The sequence below is a fragment of the Glandiceps talaboti genome, chromosome 18 (assembly GCF_964340395.1).
Source record: "Glandiceps talaboti chromosome 18, keGlaTala1.1, whole genome shotgun sequence".
Taxonomy (NCBI): domain Eukaryota; kingdom Metazoa; phylum Hemichordata; class Enteropneusta; family Spengelidae; genus Glandiceps; species Glandiceps talaboti.
In genome coordinates, this window is record NC_135566.1 from 5,640,001 (window position 1) to 5,657,760 (window position 17,760).

Consider the following 17,760-nt stretch of genomic DNA (forward strand, 5'->3'; position numbering starts at 1 on the left):
CAAGAGAGGGCGCTATCACGATTATTAATACGGTATTTTTTTATGTTTACTACCTGCATATCATATATCACACAAAATGACGTCAACAAATATACGGAAGGATTTTAATTTATTTCTTGTGCGATATGCGTTTTGCCGACTATATCACATGGGCTGAGTTGTAAGCAATACTTCAACGTCAACGTTTCATTTATTCCGTATAACAGTGGAACAGTTTCTACATGAAAAATAATCCACTATGACTTGTTCCACTATATCGGGAAGAAATTGGTGAGTAAATTAGATGCCAAAAATCATTCAATGTACATTTGCCAAACGCCCGATCGGTCTGTATGCGTTATTACTAGGCTACATTGTTCGTGATTTCGCTGGCCACCTAGCTTTTCAGTAGCATGTTTATAAACAAGTTTCGAAATGTGTTTCGACGTTCTATGCACTCACAGGGTCAGAGTCAAGTTTTGTCGTTTTGAAATAACCGAACACCCAAAATATCATGTTATCTGGGGACGTCATTGACAGTTCTTAACCATGTTGTTTGGTCGTTTACGAACACAAAACAAAGCCATTGAAGGATTGCAGAGAAATTCATATTTGACCCTAAATTGTGTGGGTTAAATCATGAAATGTAGATATGTCACATTGTGGACGACAGCAGATGTTGGCAGTATAAACATTCGTCACATAAGAAATAAAACAACATTTTGGCTCTGAAGAAAGAAAGATGAAAATATTGGCACCTAATTCACAATTAAAAGTAACCAAATAACGAAATTGGGTTTGTTTTGTTATATATAACGTCAAAATGCCACACCCTATACTTTATGCAAAATACCTTTGAGATATTCAGTTATCATACTGGTATTTTATTTTTGGAGTGGACATATTGTGTTACACTAGATTAATGTTTTTCAGAATACTGACATCTTCACGTTGCCAAGAACCAGTGCAACATTTGGATAATGTAGACCGACCCAGTGCAATATTACAGCTAGCAAAATACCGATGTAATTTTTCAGATTATGCAACTTTTTTACAAAAGGAATCAAACCTCAGAAAACATCGCATAGCAAACATATATCGGCAACTGGTATAATTGTTGATTTGAAAGGCGGTAATAATAATAGTTTTTTTTATATATGCTAACTCACATCTCGTTGTGTTATTACCATGTACACACAACTACGAAAGTAACAGAATGAAAACACACTTTGTACTTCATTCGAAACAATTGCAGGAATCGGAACAAACTGTTTCTAGCTATCATCATTGCCGTAGCTGTGATACTACTCGTGGTATGTCTGGCAATATTGTTGCCCGGCAATGGAGATGAAAGTCCAAAGTATTTCAGACATGCTGTAGTTGTGTCAGACGATAAGAGGTGTTCAGAGATTGGAAGGTAAGTATGAGCATTTTCAATTTTTATGGATGTACTGCCAAAATTGATGCAAACTTAAAGAAAAGAGAAACTTCTTGAACATTTAATGTTCAATTATATTTAGCTACACATACATGTAGTTAATGACAATATTATTTCCTATTTCATCCCTACTTGATAAACTGGTTGCATCTGGCTGCATTACGGCTGCAGACATGCATATCTGTAGACCTATATTGAGATTGAATACCGTGACGTTAACTTGATTTAGGGTCACTTGCGGTTATCTGTCTCATTAGCATTGCCATCGATTCGCAAGTTGATCTATTTTTACTTTCACTTGAATTTACTCGTGGCATAATTATGTTTTAGTTTCATTAGGGCTGCCTTGTATCTATTTATATATATTTAATGAGTGAATATTTAGTTAAAGAACTTGGGCCTACAAGTTACAACGTTCTTTTTGTGATGGGTTGAGTTGTGTTAGGCACTCGGGTATTCAAATTATGGTTCGTTGACGGTAACGAAACGCCTCGACAGTGAAATTATCAAAATTTAGACAAGAAATTCTGACTCATCCTGGCTTCTGAAAATCGAGATCCAGTACTTCAATGACGTCAGCGCAATCGCCTCCTTAGCTCAGTGGTTAGAGCACTGGTCTTGTAAACCAGGGGTCGTGAGTTCGAATCTCACAGGGGGCTGATTATTTCCAACTCTTTTATTACCGTTGTTAACATTGTCTTTTAAGTCTCATTTGTTACTTTGGAGTTTTCTTCCCCATTTCGAGATACTAATAATCATACGTAGCATTATAGTTACATTCAACCGCCATGCATCTACCTTGTATGTTTCTTGTATTGATATGTTCCGTCCATAGGATGCTGGATATGAAATCTTAATTTCAATTTTTGTCTTCAAATCATTGAAAAAGATACTTCAAAGTTAAGAATTTAGTGTAAATTACATTCAAGCAAACATTTAAAGGACATGCGTGTGGCATAACCTCAATCAATGTTGTATTTCATCAAATTTATATATACGCTTAGGCCTGTATATATTTGTTCTTATTTTGACTCTACTATTTAATTCAGAGACATTTTACAAGCTGGTGGCAATGCAGTTGATGCTGCCATAGCAATGCTACTTTGTACCGGTATCATTAATACACACCTGCATGGTCTTGGAGGTGGGCATTTCATGACCGTTTATAACAAGGAAAAGGGAGAAGCGGAAGTTATTGATGCGAGGGAGGAAGCGCCCTCTGCGTCCACTCAAACTATGTTCTCTTATCACGAGCGAGACGATGCATCGCAATTTGGTGAGCAATTTTTTTATTTTTCATTCGAATTTTTGTGCTTACGATGTTCTGTTATAACATACATCATTAAAATGTAACTCTATTTGAGATATCTGTGATTGTGTGTACACTTACATGTGGCAATGGAATTGGAAACTTAAAACGTGCAGAAAGTTTAATTAGCACGCTTTTCTTGCCAAAGTACTAAAAGAACGTTAATACTGCGTCATGTCAAATGCCTTACGTATTTCCTGAATTTTGTTTGCATATACTTTTCGTCGTCTATACCATTGAACTAAGTAAACAACATGATATTGTATTAAATGTTTACCAATACATATCAAAGTGAAAACACTGCTGTCATTTTTTTCTAACCGATAAAAAATTAGTCCTATAGTATAGTAAAAATTACCGATAATGTGCCATGGGTAACATTTTTATGTATCAATTTTTTTTTACCCATAATGTATCAACTCAAATTATGTATTCAAATTTGAAAATATCGTTGCTTAGCTTCTTCTCTCAACAACATCCATGCTGTCTTCAGCAGTAAACCCGTTATATATCAATTTAAAGCTAGCCTTCAAAATGATCGACTTTGATCGAAACCGTTACATGTTCCATACAGTCTTTTAGTGAATCCTTTCTGTTTTAGATGTAGTTATAACTAGAATGGTTAATTGTTTACTAGGTGCTTTGTCCATCGGTGTCCCCGGTGAAGTATATGGCTATTGGACTGCACACTCGAGACACGGCAAATTACCTTGGAAAGATCTGTTTCAACCTTCGATAAAACTAGCTGAAGATGGCTTCGTAATCGGCTATGTACTTGCTACGGTAATGAAGTCAAAAGAGAACATTATAAGAAGCATGGATGGTTTAAGGTAACATATATATATAGAATTGAGAAAAAACAAGAATATAAATTGGAACATTACGAATGGTCATAATTTTATTTATTGCAAGTTACTACTTTAAAATAGTTTTTTGTTATCCGATATAGATTGCCAAAAATAAGTATAATTTGTTTTCGACGATAACACGACTTAGGGTAGGTAGGTAGGTCGGAATTTTATCTTATCAATCAATCAATCAATCAATCAATCAATCAATCAATCAATCAATCAATCAATCAATCAATCAATCAATCAATCAATCAATCAATCAATCAATCAATCAATCAATCAATCAATCAATCAATCAATCAATTAATTAATTAATTAATAATTTATTTGAGAATGTTTTATTAATAATAATGTTTATTCACCAATATAATAAAAATAACCATAAAATGGATACATATACAGCATTACTGTTGCTGATATTCATCGGTCACAATACTTCTAGCGATCTGTGATAACTTGACGAGGTGAGGTAAATGAAGACAATTATACGTTGTATGACAGTATGTGAAGCAGACAAACACAATATACAAACTGTACTGTATACATTCAACTTACAATAAAAAAAGCTGGTTTCTCTGGAATAGGATTTAAAAATCAATGATCAGATTTTAGGTAACGCTAGAAGGGCATGGTTAATATAGGAACTTGAACCAAATAGAGCTTCTGGTATGATTCACAGTAGGTAACCCCAATGCACTTCCATTAATCTAAATTGAACTTAAATAATCTTATTTTCGACGTGTCTTCCACCAGTGAAATATTTGTAAATGAAGACGGTAGTTTGAAGCAAGAGGGGGAAGTAATGTACAGACGGAAGCTTGGTGAGACTTACCGGAAGATAGCTGAAGGGGGTGCCGAGGTTTTCTATAACGGTTCATTGGCAGATGACATCATAGCCGACATCCAGGATAAAGGTAAGGCACTGTTATGCTATGAGCAAACCAAGTACTTACGTAGTACGCATTCGAACAGATAATATTGCATTTATTTATACCCTAATCGATCTACGTCACAGCGACGCGTGTCTATGTCATTGGCTCTGAGGTGTTCGAAATATGTGTCAAAACGTTCGGAATCGTTATTATTTTCCCATTTTTAAAAAAAAAAACAATGATGATGATGATGATGATGATGATGATGATGATGATGATGATGATGATGATGATGATGATGATGATGATGATGATGATGATGATGGAGGAGAAGGAGAATGAAGACAAAAATATTAGTATTATTTTCACTATGCCATCGACATAACAATAGGCTGACCGTTGATATGGTTACGATCTCATAATTAGTTATGCTACATTTTATTATTATTTATTGCTATGGTTACTGTTGCATAATTGTTTGTTTGTTGTATTTTAGACGGGATAATAACAGTCGGTGATTTGAAGAGCTATCAACCAAAATTGAAAATGCCACTGACAATTAATCTTGGTCCCTATACAGTCTACTCACCACCACCTCCTTCGAGTGGCGCCGTTCTTTCATTAATCCTCAATATTCTGAAAGGTGTGTCATTCTATTTCGCTTACTAACCATTTTAAAAACACATTCGTTACCGTACTTTGTGTTAATAGTGAGAGTTTGTAAAGTCACCACGACTATTTATGTCTTACCAGTGTTATAAACTTTCCATGATGTAACATGTATTATCGCGCAGTAACCGTGAGAATTCCGTGTACATCCAGTCACAGACTTCCAGTGATCCAATATACATTATATATATATATATATCGATACTACATAACTGGAATAGCTTCAAGTTCGTACCTTAATGTAACCCAGGAATCGAACTTGTAGATACACAAGCATGCGCAGACAATATATTTTGAGTTCATTGTCACCAATAATCAAGGAGAATTAGTGACTTCTTGATAAAACAAATATTTTGGACGAGTTGTCGACTTTCCCCTTTCAGAAAAAAAAGTTCAAACTAGGTCTCTGTATACATTTAAAGAAAGTGCATTGGGCCATTTTCTTATCAGATCAGTGAATTTTTCAGAAAATAGAGGGTACGCATTTCATCTCTGACGTGGTCTTATGGCTTATGATATATATCCCAGGGTGGACGTGGACGCAATATGCCACGGATTGAAAAAAAATAGACTCGCTTTCAAATTCAATACTTCATAACGTTGATTAAAATCATCTAATATGCCAAACTAGCTAATCCGTGGCATGTTAGGTCCACCCCTTTAACTACTGGGAAATATCATAATCCGTGTATAAAAGATGGTCTTACTTTTTAAGTAGTTGCTATTTATACAATTATACAGGCTACAACTTCAGTGAAGACAGCATAAAAGATGATGCCTCCAAAATTCTAACTTATCATCGGATAGCTGAAGCTTTCAAATTTGCATATGCAAAGAGGTCAATGCTTGGAGATGAAGACTACGTCGATCTTAAAGATGTGAGTTGTCCTCCTTAATGCGAAATTCATGCTGTGTTTTTACTGAGGGAAATATTTTGTCATGGTACGAGAATCATTGAATTTGAAAAGTCAATAATTAAATGGCAATACATCTATAAAGCATGGTTACACATATGTGTTACTTGCACACTCTGAAATCAAATTTTACACTAAATTAACCCCCCCCCCCTTCTTTCAGCTTGTGAAAAATATGACGTCGCCTGACTATGGCGAAAGTCTCCGAATGAAAATCGATGATCAACGAACCCACAACTATACTTACTATGATCCAAACTTTTATCTGCCAGAGGATGCAGGAACTGCCCAAGTATGTGTGGTAGACCAGTATGGAAATGCTGTCAGTGTTACATCTAGCATCAACTTGTAGTGAGTGAATCTTATCACAATCAAACTTCAAGTGAGATCTTTGAAATATTTTCGTGTTTTTGTAATTTTCAAACTGAAAATGGAAATATGGAAGATAAATTCTAATTAATCAGATTGTGGAAAATAAATAGGGTCTGTTATCGCCTCTCACTCATTCTTTTGGTTTTTAGTCTCTCCGTTTTTTTTTCTGTGTCTGTCTGTCTGTCTGTCTGTCTGTCTGTCTGTCTGTCTGTCTGTCTGTCTGTCTGTCTGTCTGTCTGTCTGTCTGTCTGTCTGTCTGTCTGTCTGCCTGCCTGCCTGTCTGTCTGTCTGTCTGTCTGTATGTCTGTCTGTCTGTCTGTCTGTATGTCTGTTATTTGCCTCTCGGTCAATATGTCTGCTGGTTTTGTCACCTTGCTTGTTTTCTGTCTGTCTGTATGTCTGTCTGTCTGTCTGTCTGTCTGTCTGTATGTATGTATGTATGTCTGTCTGTCTGTCTGTCTGTCTGTCTGTCTGTTTGTCTGTCTATTGGTCTGCCAGTCTGTCTGTGACATGATTGATGTTATAGATGATATTTTTCCTTATTTTAGTCTCGGCTCTAAGATCAGGGGTCTCCGGACTGGCATAATATTTAATGATGAGATGGACGACTTCTCGTCTCCAAACATCACCAACTATTTCAACGTACCACCATCGAAGACAAACTTCATCATGCCAGGAAAGCGACCCATGTCATCTATGACACCGACCATCGTAGTCGATGACAGAGGAGACGTTAAATTTGTTGTAGGTGCGGCGGGAGGGACAAAAATAACGACAACAATTTCATTGGTAGGTACTTTTGTATGTATCTCTAATATGCTGAAACCTTTTTCTGCCGACTTTCCGTTGAATATACAATAGGAACCAGTTGTGAGTAGGAACAAGTTGTCGGCTCAACAGAAGTCTTATTTACTAACACTGCTACATTTTATCGTCTGGCTTGACAGAAATCTTGCTAACACTGTTTCTTTTCATCGGCCGGGAAGGAGCTTTTGTCAGTAAGCGTAACAATTGAAAGACAAATTTAAATCCAAAATAGTTTGAAGTAAAACTACTATAATTTTTTTTTAAAGGTTTAAATTGAATTAAATTGAATTAAATCACATTATGAATATTCATTGTTCAACCATTGCATAAACAGAACCTGCTAACTCCCATGATACAATGTGGCCCACAGCAAACTTCAACTTAATGTTCTCCGTAATGTTGGTGATGTACTATAAAACCATGATATGACTCCCCGGAACCCAAAGATCATGAAAATGCCTTCGGTTCGTGGAGTAGCGTTCCCCTTTAAAACTTAAAGATATCAACCGGACCTTTATCGTTTCATATCAAAGCTTGCTGCTCGTACACTGTGGTTTGGGGATGGTATCAAGACAGCAAACAACAAACCTAGGTTTCACCACCAACTTATTCCTCATCAGATTGACTACGAAGAAGAGATTGGAGATGTAAGTAATGCCACAGATTAGTCGTTTGTTTAAGTGGTACGTATACAACATAACAATCGTTGAGAATTGAGAAAGAAAATCACAATCTTATTTACAGTTTGTTTTTGTCGTCTCCTAACTCTCTTTTTTTCTGTCTGTCTGTCTGTCTGTCTGTCTGTCTGTCTGTCTGTCTGTCTGTCTGTCTGCCTGTCTGTCTGTCTGTCTGTCTGTCTGTCTGTCTGTCTGTCTGTCTGTCTGCTTGCCTGCCTGCCTGTCTGTCTGTCTGTCTGTCTGTCTGTCTGTCTGTCTGTCTTTGTTTCTCCCTCTCTTCCAAACAGGTCGTGATTCAAGGCCTAAGAAATCTTGGACACAGTGTCAATAAGAAAAATAGCATAGGTGTTGCAATGGGAATTCTTCGATTCAAAGACGGATTGACTGCCTCTTCTGACCCAAGAAGGCAAGGTGGTTCCCCTGCAGGATTTTAATAAACTATTCATCGATGCACCATGTTGATTACAGTGACTGTGGTAGTCTGACAGTCGACGTCATTTGTGGAAAATGCTAGACAGTCCTGAAATATTTATCTGAGCACAACTGCAAGCTGTTCACATTTTTGAGACAACATCGCTCAAACCCAGTACGATCCGAGGGCCTGGTGAGAATGATAACCGTGCAAAGATTCACAATATGCAACATGCCAAATTTACATAATTACGAAAACGAGGTTTACTATTTTGGTAAGAAGTGTTCAATAAATAATACTAGTACGTGTGTGTATAGTAGAAGCATTTCCCATGTTTTAAATATTCACATTATTTTAAAATATTCATTCAACGCCCCAGTTGTAACTTTGAATTGCTTTTCGTTAGTTTTTTCCGTAGAGAGATACATTAAACTTTTATATAAGAAACCTTTCGGACATTCTGATTAACTAAATTACCCCCCCCCCCCCCACTATGTGTTGATGACAAGACCTAGGTGTACAGTGGTTTGATGTAAACAAAGTACAGCTCATTAACTCAAATAACATTTGTTGTTGTTGACAAAACAGTGATCACTCGCTGATCACCTAATTTATTAAGTAGCATAATTCTAGTGTTACGAAAAATGGGTTCACCGGGAGACTCAAATGAAAATAAAACAGGGCACATTTTTTATCCAATGTCAACAAAGGGTATGTTTTATTGCTGCCGTAAAAGCTAACGAGGCTTACATTATGCAGTTATTTTATGACGATTTTCCTTATCAAATATGTGGCACACTGCCACCAATTTTATTTGAAAATATATTTATTATAACACTAGTACTCGAAATACCAACGTGTGTGTGAATACTTTTTATGAAAATAAAACTGCATTTAAAAAGTGGAACTCGTCGTAGTGGGCGCTCTTAAGATAATGTGCGGACCCGGGACGCAATTAAAAAAAAGCGCCCACAACAAATAATTCAGTATATTTAAAGGCTCAAAATTCAATCACACATTCTCAAATTAATGGCCAGATATTATATATTATATCATAGTCCAGATCAGATAGGGTTTAAAATCCACGTATGAAAAACAGTTGTCTGGCAGAGCTATATAAAATTTTGGTCCAGAACTAAATATCAGAATGAGGCCATGAAATCCTTTTGGCTCTACTGATAAGGTGACCAAAATGTGAGAACCCGATATTGAAACCTTAACCCTGGACTTTAATTAGCTAAACATGTCATAGAGAAAATATTCATTCATCTCACTAAAATATAAGATTGGTCAGAATCAAAAATAACAAAACAAAAATACAAAAGTCATAAAATCGGAATAGAAGTGATAGATACATTTGTATTTATCGTTTAGGAAATAACTCAACATTGGCAGATATACCCTGTTATAAAATATTACAGAGTTAGGGAGTCCATTAAAGCTGCACTAGCTGCAACTAGAACGTTTTAAAACTGTGTTGTTGTATCATGAGGTAGAGTTTCTACATTCAATATTTACATGTATTACCGCAGAGTACGAACAGAGGAAACCCCGGAATTGAAATCGGTTTGTGTATATAGGACCTACCACATCGGTTTTTCAGATACTGTGTCGAAATAGTGTTAAAATTCTTATACCAAGATTATGCAATCAAGTTTTTCGTAGACACGAGCACACGTATATCACATATATGGTTACTTCTACAATCGAGCAGAATTGATGGTAAAGAGATGCCTTGTCTGTTATGGTAAACACAAACTACATATATATAGAACCACAGGCTATTCAAAAGTATAACACTCACACAGTATAACAGCTCACTGGTTCTAATTAACAAAAAGCATAATTAATTCATTGTCAACATTTCTCTCGGAATGGTCAATTTGATGAAGCCTTCCTTGCAAAAAAAGGTAATGATAAAGCACCAATGAATTAAAGACATTCATATTTTTACTGGCAAAAATAGATGATAGTTACTCGTGAAACAGATCATAAAACTCCTTATTTCTCCTCCTCCTCCTCCTCCTCCTCCTCCTCGTCGTTGTAATCACCATCATCATCATCATCGTCATCATCATCATCATCATCATCATCATCATCATCATCATCATCATCATCATCATCATCATCATCATCATCATCATCATCATTCCCCCCTCCTCGCAATCATCATCTTTATCAGTGTTGTCATTATTGTCCCTGCCCCCGTCCTGTCGTTGTTGTCATCCTCGTCATTATTATCACAAAACAATTTTCATTGAATTATTCCGTACGGTCAGAAAAGTCCTTATCATGTTTAGTAAAACCATTACTTGGTTTCCAAGGTAACCCTCAGAAATGTTGGGCCACCTAGTAATTTCAGATCAGATTCAATCTGAAAGAGCACATATAATACTATTAGAAATTGGTTCTGTCAGAATTTAGTATCATTTGTAATACATTCAGTTTGGTGTGTGGTAACGATAGATAAGATGTTCTTAATGACCAGCTGGTACGCCATCTTTTCTATCATCACAATAAGCATGAATTTTATCTTGCACTCTATGTATACCCTGTACAACTGAAGCGGTTCTCGCATAAACTGACGTGTTATGATTCTTCTCACGTAAACCCTCCAGTATGGTCTAGAAAGAAAGAGGAAAATAACGTCTTAGCCATATCTTTGCTGGTGTCAAAATCTCACGGTCAAAACAATGAGTGTACACAAACACACACACGGACTGTATAAACTGAATGAATGAACACTACAACTTATACATACACGGTATATATAAGAGGACAGGTTGCCATAGAAACACGTAATTATATGCAAAGAGGAAACCGAGACTTGGGTGTTTTCGAATTTATCAGTAACCAATAAATTACGTCGTGCATTTTTTCCCTTGTCTTAAAGTTTCTCATGGAAGTCCGACAAGTTGTTCGACATGTTTATAAGAAGGAAACACACACAAGAATATCACAATTCGATAATAAAGTACACAAAACACAAACCTATAAAGTTACAGACTGTGCCCCTTTACATGTAACAGGGAAATGAAGTTGTTCATGTTTCTGCACATTTGTTTTGCTGAGAGAAGAAATCATTATATTTGTTGCTGAATGATTTCGGACTAAATATCGTAGACGTCGTCACTGACATACATTTACAAATATAGTTGGTATATCTGATAATACATGATATACATAATGTATATACATATACGTATACCAATTCGTGAAAATCAGTTCATGCTAATGTGTATATAATCCTGTAGAATGTGAGAGTGTAGGGTACGGTGGCCGATAGGTATCTTACCTCATTAAATTCATATTCGTATCCCACTTCGTTGGGAACGAGTTGATGGTGTATCCTAGGCCTCAGAATGCCTTCCCCTACGTTATCGCCAAACCATAGTATGTTCATTGAAGACTGTGACGTCATACAGAAAACAAAGAGTATAACAGAAATAATACAATTATAGAAATGGAAGTCAGATAGGTAAGATTATGATTAGTATAGGTGGTTTACAGTCTATGGTTTATGACTCAGTTTATATACTGAAATACAAACTAAGATATATCCAAACTAACAATTATAGTATTGCAACGTGTGGATATAAACTCTCAATAGCCGTGGATGTTATTACACTCATAGTAGGGTGGGGTCCCTGATAGTAAGTTTTCCCAAAGCAGCCACACCTTCCACCTCGTGCAGTGTTAATACTATCTTTATTACAGCGCGATTATATTCACATAACAAAGGCACAGTTATACCACCAACTAACAACCAACTAACTAATCTACCATATACAACAATACTAGAGAGCGTAGAGATACATAGAAAGCTTATTTTGTTCTTGGGATTTTTATACTGGACCCCGAAAAAGGGTGAACACCACATACCAGAGCTGTAGCAGTTGTTATTTTGGTCCCTCCTGCACCACCAATCGTCAACACTGCATCTTGTGTTTCATTTAAGAATATAACTGGATTCATAGAAGAAAGGGGGCGCTTTCCCGGTTCTATCAAGTTCGCCGGTGAGGGCGGCACACCAAAATGATTTGTGATATTTGGCGATGAGAAATCGTCCATTTCGTTATTAAAAATAATACCTGTTCTTTCGCCAACAACTTTAGAACCAAAGCTATTGAATGAATGGATACAAATCAATTAATAAATAAGTAAACAAAAATGTTAGGTTATAGACATTGATGGCCAGTGCGTGAAGGAGATACACTGTTAGAGGGGATGAGTTGTTACAATAAACAACAACAGCAAGGACAGAGAATATGAACAGTGAATAAGAGCATGTTGATGAGTTAGATGTGAAGAACAAGGACTCGATATAGTGATAATGAGATGGACCCACAGAGAAGGGCCTGGCCTGGAAAGAGTTAAAACATATAAAGAGGGCTCGAGCGCTCATAGATTGATAATAAGTGCAGGAGAACAGAAAATAAATTATGTACTTACTATGTGTTTACTGTACTGGTAACAGAGACAGCATTGCCAAACTTATCGACTACTGATATGTGACTGGTTCCTGCATTAGAACCGTCAGTGAGAAACACAGCTCCGTAGTGGTCTACATCACTGTAAGTGGTACTGTCATTTATTAGCAGACGTATACCTTCGGCATATTCATCTGACGTCATATCCTCTACAAGCTGAGTTGGCAAGAAATTCAAAAAATGGCATTAGGAGTCAGGTTGCATTCGCACATGTGCATTTACATACTATTACCATATTCATATATGACAAGTGACATTGAAGCTCTAGGAACATGTACATTCAAAGTTGGTTGTTCGTTCACACAATCATGCATATTTTCAAAAAATAATATATATTCATATATAGTGGAAGTGACGTTGAAGCTAAAAGCGAGGCCTTTAGCTGTGTATCGTCTGCAAGTTGTACTATGGTGCCGGTAAAATGATCATGGGTCTCCACTCAAACCCCAACGGATGACACATATTAAATGTCCAGCGACACCACAAAAGTAAGGATACTGTAATGATTTTCCTTTCCCAGCCTTTTTTTCATTTTCAAGTAATTTGGTATTACCTGTTCAATGTCTACGTAATCCTCATCTCCTAGTTCTGTTCTATAGGCAAAAGCGTATTTGAAGGCTTCTGTGATGCGGTGGTAAGTCAGAATGGCCTCCTCTTCAGTTTCAAAATCGTCCCTTGTGAAATTGTAACCTAGCGGAAGACAAATATGATAGCAGACAATCAGATCGTGATGCCAAAACCTTTCCATGTATGTGGTTTTGAACGAAGAAAAGTAACTACACGTGAACTTATGTACTGAAGGCACTGGGTACCTTTTCAGAGGTTCAAACATGGCCAGTGTTCAGAAAATACTAGCTTCAACCCTTCGCTTGGTTGATTTCGGACTATGTCCATCCTGTCGACGTCTGAATTGGGTCTTGCCTAAAAAATAAATTTATATCTAACTTCAATGGAATCGGAAAATGTGATAAAAGAATGGAAAACAAATAAAGAAAGGAGACAAGATCTAATATTAGGACGAAAAGAAATGGATACATCATTTATCGTACCGAATTATTACGTCATTTGCAGACACTTTTCCCAGGGAGAATCAAAATCTGGATTCTTTAGCTAATAACATTGCTGGTCATTTAGACATCGCACAACGTCATATCCGGTGTTTTGACATAGATTAGCCTACCTTCCAGAATATTGAGAATGAAAGAAATGACAGCTCCACTCGATGGCGGGGAAGGTGAATACATCGTTAAGTTCCTCACATTTATCTGCAGTGGTTGCTTTCGTTTGGCTCTGTAACCACGGAGATCTTCTGTAGTGATTATGCCACCTAGATAAGGTAAAGAACATTCGGATAGGATCAGTGCTAGTCCAGCCTCCCAATAAGTCTAGTGCATTATATATTCGAAGTAATGTCGATGTTATCTCTCTGTTAAAGGGTAAAAAGACCCAAGGTCTATTTCCCCTCATCTCTCCCTTTTCCTCACCCATCTGCCTCCTTCCCTCCCTCTGCCTCTCTCAGGCTCTCTTACCATCTCTTTTCATAATCTCCCTCCTCTCTCTCCCCCCCCCTCCCCTCTCTCTTTACATATCATCCTCTCTTTCCCCCTCCCCTTTATAAGAGTATGGCACAGTTTTGCTTTTAGGACAATTAATAAGCTTTTAGAAAATTTAGCAAACTTTGAATGAAATTGTGACATCTGAATATCCCTTTCCCACACCTAATGCCTAAAACACAAGAGGAAGAGTGTATGGGTGCACTAACCTCTTTCCTGAATATCGTTGGCTATATCTTTGGCTAGTTGTCCCATGTAGTAGTCCAGTCCACCTTCTTCAGCTATTCTTCTAAGAGTCTTACCCAATGCTGGCATTGTACACGTATCTCCTTCTTCCAATATTGTACCATAAGGTGCAAAGTAGTCACTGGATTGAAACAACAGAGGAACGTCATGTATACTTTTGAAACCATCACTTAATTGTTTTCAATAGTGATACAGATACAGATACAGATACAGATACAGATACAGATACAGATACGGATACGGATACGGATACAGATACAGATACAGATACAGGCATCCATCCATCCATACATCCAGACAGACAGACAGACACACAGACAGACAGACAGACAGACAGACAGACAGACAGACAGACAGACAGACAGACAGACAGACAGACAGACAGACAGACAGACAGACAGACAGACAGACAGAGAAGACAATTACGATTATCGTAATGACACTAACTCGTTTTTTTCGTATTTCTACTATCACTGCTAATCTTACCTCAATTGTTGATCATTGAGTATTGTGTCTTCATATTGTTTGATCGCTCTTGCTAACGACTCGCCAACTGGAAACCCTTCCTCTGCAAGTTTTATACTAGGTTCGAAAAGCTCGGCCCACTTGAGACGTCCCCACCGTTGGTATTCTGTCCAATAGCCTTCAATTTCCCCGGGAACTGCTATAGCCAGTCCACCTATCCAATAACAATACAGAGTAAAATGATTTACTTTCATATTCATTGAAAAATAATCAGCTTTACACTAGAGATAGATACACTCAAAGATTCAAGATTTCCATTTTAATCTGACGATTTGCAAAAACCTATGAGCCAGCTTCCCAAATTCCCATATCATATCATATCATGTCATATCATCATGTCATGTCATATCATATCATATTATATCATATCATATGGGTTAGATCAGACCATTCTTTATTCTGGACTAAATTTTTATATAGCTCAGCAAAACATTTGTTTTCCTCGCCCACATTTGAATAAAAAGGGACGACTTACCTGCAAATGAAGCGTCGGGATCACCTTCATACATGTCAACCGTGGCTTCAGCTGGTGCTTCCTCTCTGGCGTCGATAACTTCAACAGACTTCGACTTGTAGTGATACATTACCATGAAATGTCCACCTCCGATGCCCATGCTTTGTGGATTGACAACCCCATTACACAGCAAAGTCGCAATGGCAGCATCAACTGCAGTACCATTTCTCTTTAACATGTCACTATGTTTGTTAACAATTAAACAACATTGGAGGAAATAAGTGTCACGACACTTGCTAACAATTCAGAGATGGATGGATGGCGTACAGTAGCAGGGATGTGATAGGGCATGGAGGTACAATTATAAGTCTGTCCTTCCTACCCCAGGGATACAGGGACTGTGGATGGCGTCATTCTTTTTATTTTGCGCCCCTCTTTATCCCCCCTCTCATTCTCTTCTTCTACATCAACACCCCTAACTAAATGGTTAAGATTTGCTATCCATCAAAAGATCACATAATTGTATATAGGGACGAGATCAATAGTGCAATGTGGGATAAAAAACCTTATAGTTAGCTCCTTCCACTCACTTCTAATTTAATTGGTCAAAATTCAAATTGTTTCAGACAGCACCGTCAATTTCAAATCAGTATATAGTGGTATGTATACGTAGTACATGTACTATCAAAGCCATGGCCTGTTTACGGCGATGTATATTCCGTTTACAGGGCTCGCGGTATGAGATTAAACAATATCGTAAGCAGGTTGTCAGTATGTAGTGAGGGGAAAATAGATCTTTTAGTGGAATGCCTTTACTATTGAGAAAGTTCTTCTATTTCTTCAATAAGTAAATCAATGCCTTGTTTTTGGCTTAATACTTCCTAGCCTAGTAGAATCTACACTTGTACGACTTGTAATTGATTTGGGCCACAACTTGTCTCAATTCACAGTTGAATGAGTTGAGACAGGTCGCAGCCCAAAATAAGCTACAAACCTAAAGCCTGGCCTGGGTTACTTACTTCCCTACTTCTGCACACTGAGCCGAGTCGGCTGTTACAGCACCATGGTCATAGATCTCGTACAGATAAGTCTCGTTGACGAGATCACAGTCTTCACATTCATCACGGCGACCGTACACCATGCCGACTACAAATGCAGCAACGAACGAAGCACAAAATATGGCGAACATAAGCAACCAGAATTTACTGTATGTCCAGCTTTCACTGTGAGAGGGTAACAAATGAAAGGAAAAATAATTAGAACATCATTTTAATTTAGCCTAGAGATTCGTCGTTGGCTTTCACTAGCTAGACAGACATGATCGTGTTAATGAGAGAGAGAGAGAGAGAGAGAGAGAGAGAGAGAGAGAGAGAGAGAGAGAGAGAGAGAGAGAGAGAGAGAGAGAGAGAGAGAGAGAGAGAGAGAGAGAATATCAGACAGACAGACAGACAGACAGACAGACAGACAGACAGACAGACAGACAGACAGACAGACGGAGGGAGGGAGGGAGGGAGGGAGGGAGGGAGGGAAGGAAGAGAGAGACAGAGAATATCAAGGGACGATATTTGGAGATTTGCAAGTGTATATCTAGATGTTCTTGTCTATGTGACGAAGAAGGCATAGAAAAGTTAGTCAGAAACCGAGGTGGGTGGATAGAGGGAGACAAAAAAAACAGCAGTCGCAGATGACAGATGTACAGTCAACCACGGGAAGAAAGAATGAACAAGGTACGAAAAGAAAAGAAAAACATATTTGAAGTTAACAAATTGAGATAGGTAAAGCAAGTCTTAAGTTCCAAGACGGTGAATGGACTACAAGCTTCATTTAATGATCCTATGTTGAGCACTGCTAATAACACGGCTGATCAGTCAGGTTCCATCGACATTATCTAATTGGCCACGCTGGACAACTTTGGCATCTAAAGGTATGATAAGAACATGACACCTGTCATTAAGATGTCGATACCTGTCATTTGGTATATCATCTGTGAGTATGACCTCTACATCTTCTCTCATATTAATAATTGTTATGATAACAAAATGACTCATTGCTGATCTCCCTAAAATACAATTCTGATTCCGCAGACGTCATCATAAAATGATCACAGAAATCAGAAGTTCAAATCAGTGTTGACATTCGTACTTTTCTGACTGATAAAGATTTTTATATATTTTAGATCTGAAGAGATTTAT

The 17,760-nt window shown here is 37.4% G+C and overlaps 2 protein-coding genes and 1 non-coding gene across 3 annotated transcripts; 2 read left to right on the top strand and 1 right to left on the bottom strand.

Annotated features, from left to right (window-relative positions):
* Positions 1–2,003: 2,003 nt before the first annotated feature.
* Trnat-ugu (transfer RNA threonine (anticodon UGU)) lies at positions 2,004–2,076 on the top strand. The gene has a single exon. It is a non-coding gene; the product is annotated as a tRNA-Thr (tRNA).
* A 390-nt stretch (positions 2,077–2,466) lies between these two features.
* LOC144449288 (glutathione hydrolase 1 proenzyme-like) lies at positions 2,467–8,322 on the top strand. Its single transcript, XM_078139804.1, has 9 exons — positions 2,467–2,693; positions 3,364–3,556; positions 4,331–4,491; positions 4,946–5,092; positions 5,860–5,996; positions 6,196–6,383; positions 6,953–7,193; positions 7,745–7,858; positions 8,176–8,322. Exons 1-9 carry the CDS (start codon positions 2,513–2,515, stop codon positions 8,320–8,322), a joined length of 1,509 nt encoding a protein of 502 aa, XP_077995930.1. The 5' UTR covers positions 2,467–2,512.
* A 2,199-nt stretch (positions 8,323–10,521) lies between these two features.
* Positions 10,522–16,724, bottom strand: LOC144449524 (glutathione hydrolase 1 proenzyme-like). The gene is made up of 10 exons (XM_078140068.1): positions 16,588–16,724; positions 15,590–15,810; positions 15,076–15,268; positions 14,553–14,710; positions 13,971–14,117; positions 13,344–13,480; positions 12,753–12,946; positions 12,183–12,423; positions 11,596–11,709; positions 10,522–10,924 (listed from the first exon to the last, which is right to left on the bottom strand). The coding sequence occupies exons 1-10, from the start codon at positions 16,707–16,709 to the stop codon at positions 10,778–10,780; spliced, it is 1,674 nt and encodes a 557-aa protein (XP_077996194.1). The 5' UTR covers positions 16,710–16,724; the 3' UTR covers positions 10,522–10,777.
* Positions 16,725–17,760: the final 1,036 nt, after the last annotated feature.

Bases quoted from the DNA above. Each gene is read 5' to 3' on its own strand.
- LOC144449524 (XM_078140068.1), bottom strand. From the start codon at position 16,709: ATGGTGTACGGTCGCCGTGATGAATGTGAAGACTGTGATCTCGTCAAC. The intron at 15,811-16,587 runs GTAAGTAACCCA...TAACAAACATAG, and splicing joins CAGTGTGCAGAAGTAGGGAA to TGACATGTTAAAGAGAAATG. The intron at 15,269-15,589 runs GTAAGTCGTCCC...GTTATTGGATAG, and splicing joins TCCCGACGCTTCATTTGCAG to GTGGACTGGCTATAGCAGTT.
- LOC144449288 (XM_078139804.1), top strand. From the start codon at position 2,513: ATGCTACTTTGTACCGGTATCATTAATACACACCTGCATGGTCTTGGA. The intron at 3,557-4,330 runs GTAACATATATA...GTCTTCCACCAG, and splicing joins AGAAGCATGGATGGTTTAAG to TGAAATATTTGTAAATGAAG. The intron at 7,859-8,175 runs GTAAGTAATGCC...TCTTCCAAACAG, and splicing joins ACGAAGAAGAGATTGGAGAT to GTCGTGATTCAAGGCCTAAG.